Source organism: Ambystoma mexicanum, chromosome 14, assembly GCF_040938575.1.
Source record: "Ambystoma mexicanum isolate Mex_15411 chromosome 14, UKY_AmexF1_1, whole genome shotgun sequence".
NCBI classification, from domain to species: Eukaryota; Metazoa; Chordata; class Amphibia; order Caudata; family Ambystomatidae; genus Ambystoma; species Ambystoma mexicanum.
This window is the reverse complement of record NC_090940.1, coordinates 300270761-300286596: the sequence shown is the minus strand read 5'-3', so window position 1 is coordinate 300286596 and position 15836 is coordinate 300270761. Positions and strand designations below refer to the sequence as shown.

The window sequence follows — 15836 nt, the reverse complement described above, 5'->3', positions numbered from 1 at the left end:
TTTGAAACTCTGCATGAAGTGGGACTAAAAGGTGTTTTTTTTTTATCAACAGATACTTGTTGCTGGGTAGTTACCACCTTCTATCACAATTTTGCCAGAAAAGGCAGATTGGAAATAAGGGGGGAGGGTGGAGGGAGGATTTAGTGTCAAGACATTATTGAAAGCATAATTTCTTATAATTTTACACAAATGGAAGATTGTGCATCCAGATGTATCTGCAATGAAAATCTGGGCTATCTGTAGAAGACATGAGATGTTACATTGGCTGCAGGAGATTGCAGGAGTAAAATCTCTCCCTGAATTCACTTTGATTATTATTTAGAAGATTATAGAATTATGGAAAAATAGTAGTAAATACAAATCTTTATTAAAATCTCCTAATAATCCGTCTTGACATTCACTATTTGAAGCCTAAGATTTCATATTTTAAAACAGAATTCGAGTTTATAGGTCTACAGATTTTCAATCGATTAAACGGATTCAAGTTAAAAAGAGAACACGCGTTTACTGGGGTTGAGGATGCGATGTGACACACCCAAGCAAGTTAAAATTGCATTAAGTAGGAAACTTACATTGTTACTCGTTAAACCACGTAGGGTTAACCTAGGGTGTGTCCTTTAAATTGATGAATATCCTATACGTCATAGATTTGCAACAATATACGCTCCAACTAAAAAATAAAATTCTGGAATTTTAGAAAAATTTTAAATAAAATTGGAGCTAGTGATCACGTGGTACTTGTGGAGGTTCCAGAAGCAAATCACCTTGATCCGCTCACTTAAACCGTTCACAAGTCAAATTAGTTAGGCATTTGAACCAAACAAGATTGTGTATGGCCAGTAGGTAAATTGACAAGGGGGGGTCCTGGGAGTCCCTCTGCCAGACATTAGTCCTGGTTTCGAGAGACTTACCCAGAGTCTTTAGCTCACTACCTTTCACAGAGAAGAAATATCCCAAACATATCAGTCTTTGTCCTGCCCTGTGGCAGTCCAGCACCGAAATGCTAGGCAATTCTCCTCTGAACAAGAGTACCAACAGCATCCCCAGACACGTGTTTCGTCTGGTTGGACCTCATCAGTACGGAGGAGCTGTGCCTCTCTAAGAATAGTGAGCAAGGGCTCCACGTCTGGGTAAGTCTCTCGTAACCAGGACTAATGTCTGGCAGAGAGACTCCCATGACCCCCCCCCCCCCCACCCTTGTCAATTTGCATATTTAAGTAACTTTGGGTCTCACCCTAAGTTACTAGGGGAATCCAGACGTGGACCCCTTGCTCACTATTCTTAGAGAGGCACAGCTCCTCCCTACTAATGAGGTCCAACCAGACCGAAACACGTGTCTGGAGATGCTGTTGGTACTCTTGTTCAGAGGAGACTTGCCTAGCATTTCGGTGCTGGACTGCCCCAGGGCAGGACAAAGACTGATATGTTTGGGATATTTCTTCTCTGTGAAAGTTAGTGAGCTAAATACTCTGGGTAAGTCTTTCGTTACCAGGACTAATGTCTGGCAGAGAGACTCCCAGGACCCCCCTTGCCAAATTTGGCCAGTAGGTAAATCATAAAAAAAACTGAACACATTTCCAACATAAGACACAACCACTAGCTCCCCATCAAAGCTAGGATATTATTCAAAACGCTAAGCATCACACACAAATGCATCACCAATAAAGCTCCCAAATATCTCATCAACACAGTCACGAAGAAACATCATACCAGACTACTCAGATCCAATAACAATGTACACCTCGAAATCCCACGATACAAAAGAGAAAAAGCGGGGGCAGCAGCTTTAAAGTCCTCGCTCCCAGACATTTGAATGCCCTACCTACTAACATCAAGACCGAAACATCCTACCCACAATTCAAAAAATCATTGAAAACATGGTTATTCAACCAATACTAATCTGAATTAAGACCCTTCCCCACTATGACCAGACCCACACCCATCACTTGTATATAAAATGTTTGTTTTCTCACTTTTGCTTTACTGTGTTCATTTATAATATTAAGATTGGATTTACTCATTGTCTGTAACTACGCTGTGATACCTCCGGGTCTGGGCGTATAACAAATGTAATAAATAAATAAAATAAATAGATAAAGGTTTTTAGACGGATCCATTTAGTTCTGGGTCTGGATTTGGACTGACATATATTCACTGAAAAAACCTTAGTTAAGGTGCAGTCAAGTTGTGACGATTTAACGCAACAAAACCCTTGAAATTCAGAGGATGTGGGAAGTCATGACCAGCTTAACTCAGCACGCTCCCGTTGATGTCCCCCATAATGCCATTTTGGATGTCATTGTGAATCCCTTCTCTTATAATATGTATCTGCTAATGGACTTTGCAACGGGAACTTGTCAAGTTAAGCTGGTCATGAATTCCTACATCCATTAAATCTGTGCAACTTAACTTCACCTTAACTAAGGTTTTTTCAGTGAATTTCGAGGGTTTTGTTATACCATCGTCTTTTCACTGGCCACTAGCCTCGGCCGTGTCCACTGTAGATGTTCCCCCAATATCTTTCTTTTTGACCCACTAGGTGGCCTTTGGCCCTAGCCAGTGAGTACGGCCTTCAGCCGTGCCCACTTTATCTTTTAAGATATTACCTTTTTTCCCCACTCACTAGCCATGGCCTTCGCCCATGACCCTTGGCCTTAGCCTTCGTCCGTGGCTCCTTTGCATGTTCCCACAATAGTTTTCTTCCGGTACCACTAGCCTTGGCCTTTGGCCATGTGCAGTGGCCATAGCCTTTGGCAGTGGCCACTGCACATATTGCTCCAATAGGTTTCCTGAACAGGCAGTCTATCCATTTGGCTCATTGACATGTTGCCCCAATATGTTTTGTTGGCGCCCACTAGCCATGGCCTTTAGCCATGGCCAGTGGGCACAGACTTTGGCTGTGTCCACTTTCTATATTGCACCATTCGGTTCCTTAAAGTAACCCAGTAAACGTAGCCTTCGGCCACACCCATTACTGTAGCTGTAAAATTCCACCTTTTTTATAATTCACATTTTCTTTTTACTTTAACAAAATAATGTAATCCTTTCTCCCAAATCCACGGTTAGTATACCCCTGATAATAGCAATGCACTAAAAATAACCCTAGTTATTTGTAAAAAGTGTGCAAAATCCAAAACTCTTCCTTACCCTCCCAGGCACACACCAAGTGCCCCCCTCCTCTTGCCACTCTGCCACCACTGCCCTCAAGTCCTTATTCCCTCCATAGCCCTCTCCCCCCCCCCCCCAACACTCGTTTTATTTGACGCACTTTCATTCCTAATCACGTTTCCTATTATAACCACGGTTATCCTGCGGGATATCCGTGGTTATGCGAAAATGTTTGAGCTCTGAACTTGGTTGCCAAGCCCCACCTATCCAATTTCCCATGGTATCCTCTCTCCCCCCCCACCCCGCTCCTCCACTTTTTGTTTTCGGCTAACCTTAGTTATAGCTGTCATAACCGCGTTATCTCTCGCATCGAGCAAAAAAGCCAGCTTTTTCATTCATGAAAAGTCTAGCGGATGCATTTTGGACATATATATAGCTATAATTTTAGGAGAATCCAGCACCCCCTTCCCTGTCAAATATTTTAACTACTGGATGGAATAACACCAGACCCCGCCTGGAAATCGAGTCAACGCTTCGTGCCCAAGTTGTTTCGTACCTGGTCCAATTCCATCTAGCGTTTTGTGCTGTGCGAGGCACAGAAATGTGGACTTTCTCTATATGGGGAAATGAATGGAGCAGGCCGAAAACAGCATGTATTTGCCTTCTTAATAACGTTTTTTATTTTTTAACAAATCTTTCCCCAAATTTCCAGTCCGGGGGGAGGGTCTGGGGGGCGTGGTGGCACGTGGGACAAACATTTTCAAACGTTATTAGCAATTAAATGTTCAGGTTTCCTATGGAACTTGAAACTCAACTTTACTATAGTGCGGTGACTGCCACACTATGGTTATAGGTTAAAGGATCGAAAAAAAGGGTTGAATGACAAAAGGGTCGAGTCAATTCGACCGAAAAAAAGGATCAAAATATTTTTTTATTTTTTTTTGGGAGGGGGGGGCCACCGGCCCACCCAAACCCCTGTTTTTGTGGTAAAACATCCTCTTAAAGCTACACTAGAGCAAAACAAAATATACATATTTAAAAATGTTTTTCGATCCTTTGGTTTTCGGTCGAATGCACTCGACCCTTTTGCATTCAACCCTTTTGCTTTCGACCCTTTAACTGGACACCCCACACTATATGTGTCTATCATTATACATCATTTGCATCAAGTGCAATTTTAAAGGCCATACAATACCAAATGTGGTTTTTCTAGTATAAGAAGGTGGAATAGGACCGGAAATGGAATTAAAGCAAATGTATTTTTGATGCCCTCTTTTCAATTGCACATAACAGCAAATGTTGCAGCCGAGAGGGCGATTCTCTGAAAAGTTTAGAAAGCCTATAGGTAAATGTAAAAACAAATTACTTTTGCTTTCCAAAGACTTTGTGCTTAGAATTATTTAATGAGGGTATTAGAGTGCTTTGGTCAATGTGTTTTAAAGAACATACCAATACATCATCTGCATCAAACTGCAGCGTTTCAAAAATTGGTTTGACCGTACCCTGCTTATGATCATGACTGCAGAAACTGTGGCCAAAAGGGACTTTGCTGTGAGTCAGGATGACACGTGGGTAAGTGGATTGCCCACTGTCAGGGCAGCCAAGACCCATCTTTTATGTTGCAGGGAAGTTCTCATTTGAGTGGTAAAGAGGTCTGTAAAGTCAATAAATATCAACCAGAATAGAGCCACTCCAGCCCCGAGCACCTTCACTCGGTGCTCAGCGTGGCATCACAGGGCTATGTTTCTAATAGACATTAGCTAGGAAAAGAAATGCAAGATAGAAAGAGCCAAGTAGATGGGTACCTAAGTGAACTAGAGACGTAGTGTGGTGAGGTGTTCATAGAGAGACGCTGATCCTTCAAATACTGGATATCCACTATCCACAGACTTCGTCTTGGCCGAAATCCCTCTAGAATTTCATTCTGGCTTTAGGAAAAATCTTTCCTAAAGTAATGGCTTATGCACCAAGTGATGAACCTGTTTAGAGAACAGTATTTGCTGACTACCTCCATCAGTATTCCAAGCCCCCTCTATGGTATCAATTTATTATTATTATTATTAGGATTTATTGAGCACAGACAAAGCATCGGCAAGCAGCAGAGGACTTTACAATCATAGGGGGAAAAACAAGGTTAGGGAGCGGAGAAAAAAGGGAGTGGGGATCCAACAACAGGGAGGGACTGCAATTGTGAGCAATAGATCTACAAGTAACCAGGGGAGGAAATGGTGAGGCTCAGAGCACCCAGTCCCAGGTATGGTGGGGCCTGGATGGTGTATGGGTCTAGGTGTTAGGGAAGAGATGGCCATTCCTTGTGGAGGAGGGTCTTGTACTCCTACCCGAACTGTAGAGGCGATGGGGTGAGTCTGATGTGAAGGAGGTTCCAGAGTCTTGGGGCATAGACGGAGAAGGTCCGCTTTTTTTTTTAGTTTTTTTTAAAAACTTTTTTTTAAAACTATTTTTTTACTTCCTGCACCGTTGGAGTTCGTCTTTTAAAATGTCTTGAGCAAATACCATAAAAATGATCAACGTTTTTCCACAACACCTGCCCAAGTCAAAGTCCTTAAGGTCTTGCAATTCTTACTACCATGCATAATAGTGACGCGCATTGTCATTATTGGCCTACATTTTACCTCTTGGAATTCTAAAAGGTCATTAGTTCCTTCAGCAGTACCTAGATCTCTGATGGAGCAGATGAATGTGGTTCAGTCTGCTGACCATGTGCATCTGCATCGTAGGCACTCTGATGCAGAATTCCACCCCAGGCGCTCTACCATGGCCGAAAGGGAGAGAGGCAGAAAGAAACAACTCCTGGTTCCTTCAAGTTCCCTGTAACAGAATTTGATTGTCAATTGGGTTCTATAAGGATTCTCAAAGAAACAAATCACGATTTGCTCGTGAAAGAAGCTTTGAAAATCACTGTCAAACAAAGTGGGAAGTTGACTGCATCTGCAGAGGGGAACACTCTACATGCACCAGGTTCAGTTGTTGATTACTTGATGCCTTGAATAGCCTTTCATGACATAACTCCCCCACCACCACCTGACAATAGTATCCACTCTCTTCTTAGGAAGCCTATTGTGTTTATCTGTTCAACATAACTTTTCTGAGTGAAGTCGAGGCTTTCGGCAGTCGAACCATTCCTTTATGCTTGGTAATAGGTTCTCAAAAGCAGACCGTGTATGGGCGCAAAAGACAGATTAAAGACGTATTATTTACTATAGTTTACTCTGGCAGTTTAGTGTTGGCCCACTCCACCACATTGCCAGCCTTCAGCCATTTCCATGAAATGTCCCCACAAAAAAACGGGCATATTTTTGAGGGGACATTATTACATGGAACCCCCGTCTTTGCTCAGGCTGTGCTGGTTATCTGCCTAAACAGCCAGCTCTGAATGTTGCTAGTGAACGGATGTTTGGGATGTGAAGGCCGCATTAGGGCCCTGCATGCACCTAGAGTCACCTAATCTCTAAAAGTTTAAATCTGTATAACCATGTTCCAAGAGGCTGGCAGCATGATGTTCGGCTTCAGGTGATGATGCTAATAAGGTGTCTTACTTTGGTACGATGTCCTTTCATCGCGTGATTTTTTTTCCGCATGTTTTTTACTGCAAATCTTTTAATGAAAAAAAACCAACTGATTTTTTTTAGGGGGGTCAACGGATCATGGGTACAGGGGAAGTCACACTAGGGATAGTATTACGGGCATGCCCTATTTCGACGTCATTTTTAGAGTTTTGAAAACAACAACTGTAATACTCCGCAGCTTCCACTAGATGTCGGCCTATGCATAGCATGCGAATCTAAGCAGATACAAGCACCAGAAATACAATTACAATGAGTAATGTATTCCATATGGGGTCTGGGTGTTTAGGAATACATAATAAATTAAAGGGAATGGGGAGTTGTGGGGGGAACCCCAAAAATTAATTGTAAAATCATTTGATGGGTTCTTTCATTAAATGTGGTAAAAAAAACCCTGCGAAAAAAAACATCCCACGATGAAATGACATGGAACCCTTACTTTGCAGTCTTTTTCTCTGGCGCCATCCTCACATATTGGATCAATCAATTCCATCAAAAAGTGCAATATTGCGGAACCCTGCTGCTTATGATTTTGGCATGTGTTGCTATCCCTTGAGAAGGGGCGGCCCTGCACTGGGCGCTCTGACCTTTACCTGTGTCTGCAGCATGGTGGGTGCAAAGGAGCTGAAGCATTGCTAACCTAAAGCCCTGTGAGACCCCGCGCCCCTAGGACCAGAGACCCCTTAAAGGGGGTGGTAGTAGTTCTACTAACTGTGGCCCCAGCATCACAGGCATCCACTAATAACAGGCCTGCAACAGCAGAGGGAGATGTGTAGGTGAGACAGAGAGTCATATAGACAAAGAAAAGACAAGGACTGAAAGAGAATGACGATGATTAACAAGCAGAAAGGAAAAATGCATGAGTGGCAAAAGAAAGTGGTGGGTTGTAAGCAGGAAACGAAATGAAGACTTGGGGCAATGGTAAGGGTTTGAAGATTGGAGTGGTAGATGGGTGAAATGAAAATTGGAAGGGCATGGTTATAGGATGGGTGGATGGATGAAAGGGAAACCGGAAAAGCCTAAATTGAATGGATGGATGAGTGTGAAAGGAAAAGGGGAAGGGGGGATCAAATGGACGAATGGTTGAAGGGAAATAGGAAGGGAATGGAGACGCTATGGATGAAAAGAAAATGGGAAGGGAATGAGGATAGATGAATAGAGAACAGCAAGGGAATGGAGAGGGTGAAGGGATCATGCAAAGGGACTGGCAATACAATGGATGAAGAAAAATTAGATGGGAATGCATATCGGGTAGATAAAAGGAATTATGGAAAAATAGGGAAAAGGGGTGTTCCTGAGGATCTGCGTGAAATTACTGAGTTGAAAAGTCTGACCACCAAAAGTCCGTTTTTGGGGATGGGGGGTTTCTCCATTTGTTCGCATATATATTTGTGGGTATTTGTGGGGGGAGATACCCCACAGCCCCCCCCCCACCTTACACCTATACATTTTTATTAACTTTACCCCCCCACATATACATATGCAAATAAATGGGGTCGTACTTTTGGTGGTAGGACTTTTCTAATTAGGTCATTTCGCCCTAACCCGTTCCTGACGCCGGGTTGTGTCCACTATGTAGCCTCTGCTGCTCCTCTGCCATCTTTGACTCTGCAGGTAAGTTGAGTGGGGTCTTGTGGAGCATAAAAAGAGGGACCTGGCAAAGGGAGCAGAACTACCCATAAAGGGCAGAAAGGTGATGGATGCTTGGAAGGTAATGCAATCTGTGTGTATCTCAGGAAACTAGAGATCAAGTCTTTGCTGTTGAGCATTATCATGCCTCAGTCTGCATCATCAAAAGATTATACAGCTGGAACGAAACGTTTGAGTTTGCCATTCTAGGGAGAGCCACCACTGATGGGTAGAACAGCATCATGGTTCCAGGTTGATTTCTTTGGTTTTGTCCTTGCATCTCAGATTTTAGATTGGATAACCTGTTGCCTGATTCCCCCCCTATATTATATATCTGGTTGCATTTTGCGTAACTGTTGATTCTTTGCTGATGGCGTATGAACTCAAGATGTGACACCTGCTCTTATTTCTCCACAGGTCGTCTGGCGAAAGTTGGGCGATGCAGCAAGTTCCAAGCCATCCATCCGACAACACCTCTCCGGGAACCAGTTCAAGGGACCGCTGTAGTCCATTTCTGTGTGCAGACTTTTAGCAGCTAAAAAATGTGGGCGAGATGATTATCAATGCAGTTTGTTGCGGCCATACAGACTAAATAGGACCTTTGTTGGCATGGACTCTGTTCCTTACATGCAGCCCTCTGGGATGGCCTACGTGCACTGCAGGGCAAACCACTCCAAATGTAGATAGAGTTCTTTAACTTCAGAGAATTTATAGAAAAATATTGGCCGAGTGGACATTGTGAGCCTTTCGTTGCTAAAAAGTCCAATTCATTGGCAGCCGACTTCCTGCAAAGCCTTCTGTGTTTTAGCCAAGGTCGCATCTACTGACGTTGCCCAATTGTATGGTGGCCACCCAAATGGATCATGTGCGTTTGTTTAATTTGTGGACATTGGACAAGGAGAACGAGTACGAAAACAGACTACCGGGGATGGCCATCAGGACAGCTACTCTTTTCCTTCTCTCTGTCGTACTCCAATATTGGTAAAGTCTTTCATCGCGTTGCACTTCAGTCGAACTGGACGTGGCTTTCAACAGAAATAATGTGAATAATTTGCCAATCATCAAAAACCCAGTATTACATCTGGATGTTTCATACGGACAAGCGGAAACATACGTCTGGTAGAAAATCTCTATTGTTTATCTTCTGAAGCCCGATTTCTTTAATGAGCGTTCCACTGATGAATTGCAAGAACGGAATTGTCTTCTCGACCACTAATCTCTTGTTCGATTTCAAGGAATGGTGCATTAAAGATGGACGTTAAGACGCCCGGTTCTTTTGGGGTGGAAGAGTTCTTCTTGTGGTGCTTAGCTGTTTCTATTAGAGTGTTGTAAAGTTGTAAACACCCCCATGCCGGGCTAGTAGACTGCATTAACATAGGCATTCAGGAACAATGCTACTTGCTGAGCTTTATTTTTGTAACTAAAGTATCACGCGGACAGAGTCTTTCTTCAAAATACTGTACATAAAAAAAGATGGATTTATATTTTGTTACTGTTAAGTACATTATATTGTTCACTTAGAAAGGTAGCCTAGTCGTTTTGTTGTTTATCATTGGCTATTGAAGGAAGTGGGTTTGAGTGGCATTCATTGAAACATTGGCCCTGGCCATTGATTTTATTTTCGGTGCAGAAAAGCAAAGAACATTGTTTTGTCAGGTGATGAGGATCAATTTATTTCAAGTCCTTATTGTTTTAGAATAGCACTTTGGTCAACCCCGCATTTTTGCTGTGGATACGGTGCAGCAGGGACCACCTTTAGAGTGTTCATTCTGGTGCTGCCGGCGGGGATGCTGGACACCAGCCTGGTTTGATTTGTAATGATTGTGGGAGGCAGGCGTAGCTGACATATGGCCCTACAGGCATGAGATGTGTATGCATCAGAGGCAACCACATCAGCCTATCCACGCGGAAGCGCGCCAGATGCACTTGAAAGAAAAGCCAGTATAGCATGCATGCCTGCTGCAACTCTGGGTCTGCTTGGGATCAACCAGGAAAACAAACTGGTTCGTTATATACTTATAGGCACTTTGCAGCACTAATTGGAAAGAAATTTCAGAACTTAATCCATTTCTTTGTAGTTTTAGAAGAATTGTAGCAGTTTTAATACTGCATATGCAGTTTGGCCTTTGGTTTACCTGCCGAGATGTGGTCGGGAAGCAAGGTACATATTATTGAGTGAAGCCTAAATCCTCTGAAAGACTGCAAACATGATGCACATGAAGATCTTTCAACCCAAAAAAGTCTTGTATCTACTGTACACTGTTGGGTGAAATTGAATTTGTGTTGCTTTTTTTGTTGTCCTTATTTAACAAGGGGAGACCCTGGTGTGTGCGCACATGACTAGGGCACTGTTTTGTATTATTATTATTTAGGCAAGGCATTAAAATGAAGTTTGACCCTACAGAGAACAATGAATCAAACATCTTATTTCCTGTTTTGACTATTAAAGTTTGATTCCAGGGATAACGGATAGCCCTCACAGCCACATCAAATATGGTGTCCTAGCAGGCCGCGATAGCTGTATATTCCTAGCCACAGCGTGTCCTGCGAGAAACGCAAGAGCCGGTGCAGCTCTAAAACATAAGGATTTTTGAAACTAGTCAGGACTTTAAAATAAAATTTGCCAACCTCCCCTCCCCGCTAATAAGTTTGTCAAGGGAGGAGTTTGCAATTCAACATGTTCATCTGGTTACTATGTCCTCTAGTTTGCACTTCCTAAGTGTTTAGTTAGTGGGAATTTGACATGGTTATTTATGACTACATCAGTTGTCATTCCTTGATCGAATCCACGAAGAAAAAGGTGAGCAGAAGTGTTTAATGAAATGTATCCCTTGTGGGGAGATTAGCAGAATGCCAGGCAGTGGGTGGCTATGGAAATGAGCCACTTACCCTTCGAGCAAGAATGCCCTGTTGCAGTCTGTGCTCTACCTGGTTGGTGGGGAAAATGTCAGGTAAATGTATCACTAAAAATACGTGTACACACTACAAATGCATGTCACTGTGATGAGCTAATTGTGTGGTGTAATGAAAAAAGTGCTTATTAAACTTCACACAGCAAGACCAAAAGCAACCCCTCTGGTGTGAACCAAACTGCTGCAAATACTTAGCCCTGCAAGAAGGCCTCGAGCAGGACATTTGGCTGGATATCCTGTGCCAACTTGGTGAGCTTTTCTGCAAAGGGCAGGTGTTTCCAACAGTAGCATCATCAATTCTGAGACTACAAGATCTTAGAATCGAGTGGGGTTTGGGAAATGTGTCTGACTTTTCCAAGCTGGGGAGACAAAAATGCAAGCGAGGTTTTAAATGAACTAGCTCAGTCGGAATTTTTATGGCAATTTCTTTTACTATGGTTATAAAGTTGAATTTCTTGGTTTTTAAAAAGGCAGGTTGCAGCCTAACACCACTGACAGCACATTTTCCCCAAGTGGGTTACAGCACACGCATGAAGTCAGGCGTGGTTGTAATCCTGATGCGCCATCTAAGGGTTGCCTTGTTGGACTGGGAGTCCTTGGATCGATGCACTCTAATGAGTTTAGAAACGGTGCATGTGCCATTGGGCTTTAAAAAAACATTTAAAAGGTTAGACTTCCACTGGTTTGACACCTACTAACTATTCGTTAAGTTGGAGCCCACTGGCTGGCTGGGTAAGCACGCAGCCGAGCCTCCATCTTGCATGGAGTAGAGACTCTAGGGGTGAGGTGGGGGTTTTGGGTTTCGGTGATGGCGGTATGTGTTAAAATGTGGAAGTAGTTAAATGAATGAGAGAGGTTCATGGGTGAAGAGTCATGCCGGGTTCATAGATCAGACACATTTCTTTTGCATTGAGTGTGGTTCCTATTTCGGTTCATCAAATCACACATGTTGATTTAGAAATTAATCGGTGGACTGTGGTGACTGAGCTTGGTAGAAACTCGCTGCCACAAGGTCTTCACGATACCTATTGACTTTTTCTAACTCCAAACGTCCACTTTACTAAACCTAAAATATTGAACATGGTGCTTTGAAACACCTTATTCTTAAATAAAAAAAACTGCCACTGCTCTGTTTGGCTCCAAGCCGTGGTGCCTGCTCGTCTAAGTTGTGCGGCTATTTGCCAGTCTGTGCCAGGTGCGGCAAGATATGCTGCACCTGTGTGTGGCAGGCACTGTGGCTAGAATTTCATTACCCAGGAGCTGGAAATGCTAATGGTCTTGACATTTCCATTCAGCTTTTTTGCTTTGGTAGAAAATATTTTCACACAATAGGTGTACAAAGGTGGGTGCATGAAAATCTTTTATTTTTAAATTGCAGCACGATAATTTCCCAACTTCCGTCCTCTTGCACGGTCACGTCGCACTCCCAACTATGTAGACGATATTGGTTCTAATGCACCCCTTGACTGCAAATGCCACTCATGATTGCAGAGCCAATGAATGCTTTCAAGGAGCCGCTGTCCTAAAATCAACCAGCAGATCTGGGCAGATCGCATGTGTGTACCTTCCATCCCAGACATAAATTGGGTGCACTGATGTATCTACACTACGCACAGGGCCGGTTCTGCCCCAATGGGAGGTCTCCACAGGCACAATAGATTTTGTTCATCTTAACTTTGGCATAAACACTTCTAAAGAGAAACATTTTTTCAATTTGAATTTAACTGGAAAATGTTACTTATTTGTAATTTTTTTTATTTTAGCTTCTATTTATGATATAAGTGTCTTTACTTGTATTGTGGCTTGAGGCTTTGCCTCATAGTTGGGGTCTTCCTGTTGACATTTTCAAGGTTATCCCCAGGAAGAGCAAGCGCAGAATCCGGTAGCTCTGGAGCAGAACTCCTCCCCAAAGCAGATGTTCAGCCTGAGGCCCACCAGCTTCTGAGACCCACAGATAATGTCAAGTGAACGCCTGAGCATGCCTCCGCGTGCATCCAATGATCCCTACCTGAATTAGGAGTGGGCCTATAATCCAAGACCGGGATCACGCAGTCGGCTGTGAATAGGATAGTCAACGTCTTAGCAGCGCCTTCTGTACACTATGTGCGCCGTCCTGCTCTGGTGTTGGTGTTCTTGCTTTAACACCCTCTCGGAGTTTAATACTGAACTTCAGACTTGGGATGGAGGACATGTTCAATGGAATGCCTGGCACAGACCCTTGCTCCTAGGAAGCGTGGTGAGGATGAAACCTGCACATTTAAGCTACACCAAGATTCACAGACTGTCCATGTTTGCATCAAATTGGGGTAGCAAGTAAGGCATCTTCCACTTCCCCTTCTCAATAGCAAATGTCAGCATATTTTAGGTAAGCAAAAAAATAATAACTTTGGTCTGCGGTCTTGAGGAAAGCTGAAACAAAAATGGCTTCTTTTGTAAAATGGTGCATTTATGAGTTCTGAAACACATATCAAAATCCCTTACTCTTTATGTAAGGCGTAGGTGTGATATTTGTTTTAGTTGTCTTTTCTAATTTGCTTTGTCTTATTTGAGATTGAAATCAACAACCCAATAATTAAGCATTTTTGTAACCATTTTCTAAAGTGATGAGAACCTGCACCTTTCCAATGAACCCATCGTCAACTGATATCATCAGAGTAACTTTACTTGGCGAGTAAGCCTTACAGTAGAAGGGGTACCCGTGTATCTGTGATGCACATGACCCTGCTGGTCACCTCTTAAAATCTAAGCCTTCTCTACATGGGCTGACGGCCAAGATGGAGCCATGGTTTTCAGGCTTTTGAAAGCACATCCTCCACTTTGAAGACATTTTCCTTTCACTTTGATCAACCAGAATTCGATCCCTTCATGGAACAGCCCTTTCAGAACCTGTGCAATAATCATAGACCATGTAAATATCCTGAAAAGTATTTACGAAGGATCTATGCAGATCCAACCATTTCATTTGGCCAGCTTCCGAAATTTGCAGCGCTGCTTTGCACAAGCTACTCAAGCGGGGGGTGGAGGGGTCTCTCCTCTTCACCTGTTGATGCTTACTGGTAATGCCAGGTGTATTGTGAGATGTTCTGAAATCTCTGCTGTCATTGTGGTGCCTCCATTTTATGCTATGTACAGTGTAGGACTTACTCCGTTTACTGGCTATTAAACAAAATAGTGCAAAACTACCAATGACTTAACTTTCTGAATTGAAAAAGAAAACCGTTGGAACCTTTACTCGTTGAAACAAAATATATGTTTGGGTTTACATTCACTAGTACATTGAGAAGTATTCTCAAATATTGCAACACTTGCACCACACAAGACACTGAATGTGTTTACCTCCCAGAATGCTTTCTGGATGAATATGTGACGCTTCCCTTCTCTGCACCAGCAAAGCCAGGGTGTCCGAAATAAACTATACAGGTTTCCTAATGTGAAAACGTTGGGAAAGGGGTCATCAAAGACCGGCAGTGACCAAATCATAGACTCCTCTGTTTTATGTGGCCACTATCTCCAAAAAAGGAACTGCTCTGAAAAGCATCACTCATTTGTTTTATTTGCCAACACAAATACAGCATTTTACTTTTAAACACTTAAGGGGCTTAAGGGACAGATTTACTAAGCTACAAAAATAGTGTAAATTACACTTGCACCAAAAAATGCCTTAAGTTCTAATTGCACTATTTTTTGAGCTTAGTAAATTTAGTCTTACTTAAGCTACTCATTTAGCTTAGGAAATCAACCCCTTCAGCTTTTTTTAGAAAGTCTAAAAAAGGTGTCACTTGTTACGTTTGCGCCAGTTTTTGGTGAAATTCTGGTTGCTTGACAGCAACGCCTCGTCTTGCACCATGCAACATAAGCTAACTGCAATGTAATGCCAACATTTCTGCTATTTTGTACCTATATTACGAAGAAATTCAACTTTTTGGTTTCTAGATGAAGGAGAAACCTGTACTACTGATTTATTTTTACCCACAAAATCTTGAGAGTATAACTTGAAATACATACATGTGTAACTCTTTAAAGTAGCGTGTACAACCTGATGTGTGATAAACCTGTTTCCCAGACCACTATATCTTCTGTATAATGTGATTGACTAAACTGGAAAAATGGAAGGCACATAGTTGTGTACAGTGGATTTTAAATACTGGGTCTTGCCTGACGAAACCAACTCCCTGTTTTGCTATTAGTCATTTGGGCAGGATGGGGTGAGATGAGCCAAGATTCTGATTTATTTTCCTAATGTGTGGTAAAATAATTATTTGAAATATTTTAGTACAATAAGGTCAAAATGCAGATTGCTATGTTTATTTTGAGCAAAACAAAATAAAGTGAAATATTTGCAAGCAAGTAGTGTTGTTTGTGTGTGTGGAAATGTGTGGAAATGAGGTACCATTCTTTGTATGTTTAATTTTGATACATGAAAAAAATGAAATCTTCAAGGGGTTACTGCTGAAATTAAAGCCTTCATCTGTAAACGTCTCCATTAACGTTACACATTTATTTTATAAGGTGCCAGCTGTGGATGCAGCACTTTGTAGACTTCAATTAGTAGAAGCTGTCATTACAATCTAAGGGGGGGTATGCATTCAGGGGCATTGTGCGT

The 15836-nt window shown here is 42.4% G+C and overlaps 1 protein-coding gene across 2 annotated transcripts in view; it reads left to right on the top strand.

Annotated features, from left to right (window-relative positions):
* Nucleotides 1-15580, top strand: part of CCDC85C (coiled-coil domain containing 85C) — a 472165-nt gene extending 456585 nt beyond the window's left edge. For both annotated transcript variants that reach the window (XM_069637426.1, XM_069637427.1), the window contains one exon: nucleotides 8739-15580. In XM_069637426.1, the coding sequence (XP_069493527.1) occupies nucleotides 8739-8828 (90 nt within the window). In that variant the 3' untranslated portion in view covers nucleotides 8829-15580. The remainder of the gene's footprint in view (nucleotides 1-8738) is intronic.
* The last annotated feature ends 256 nt before the right edge of the window (nucleotides 15581-15836 follow it).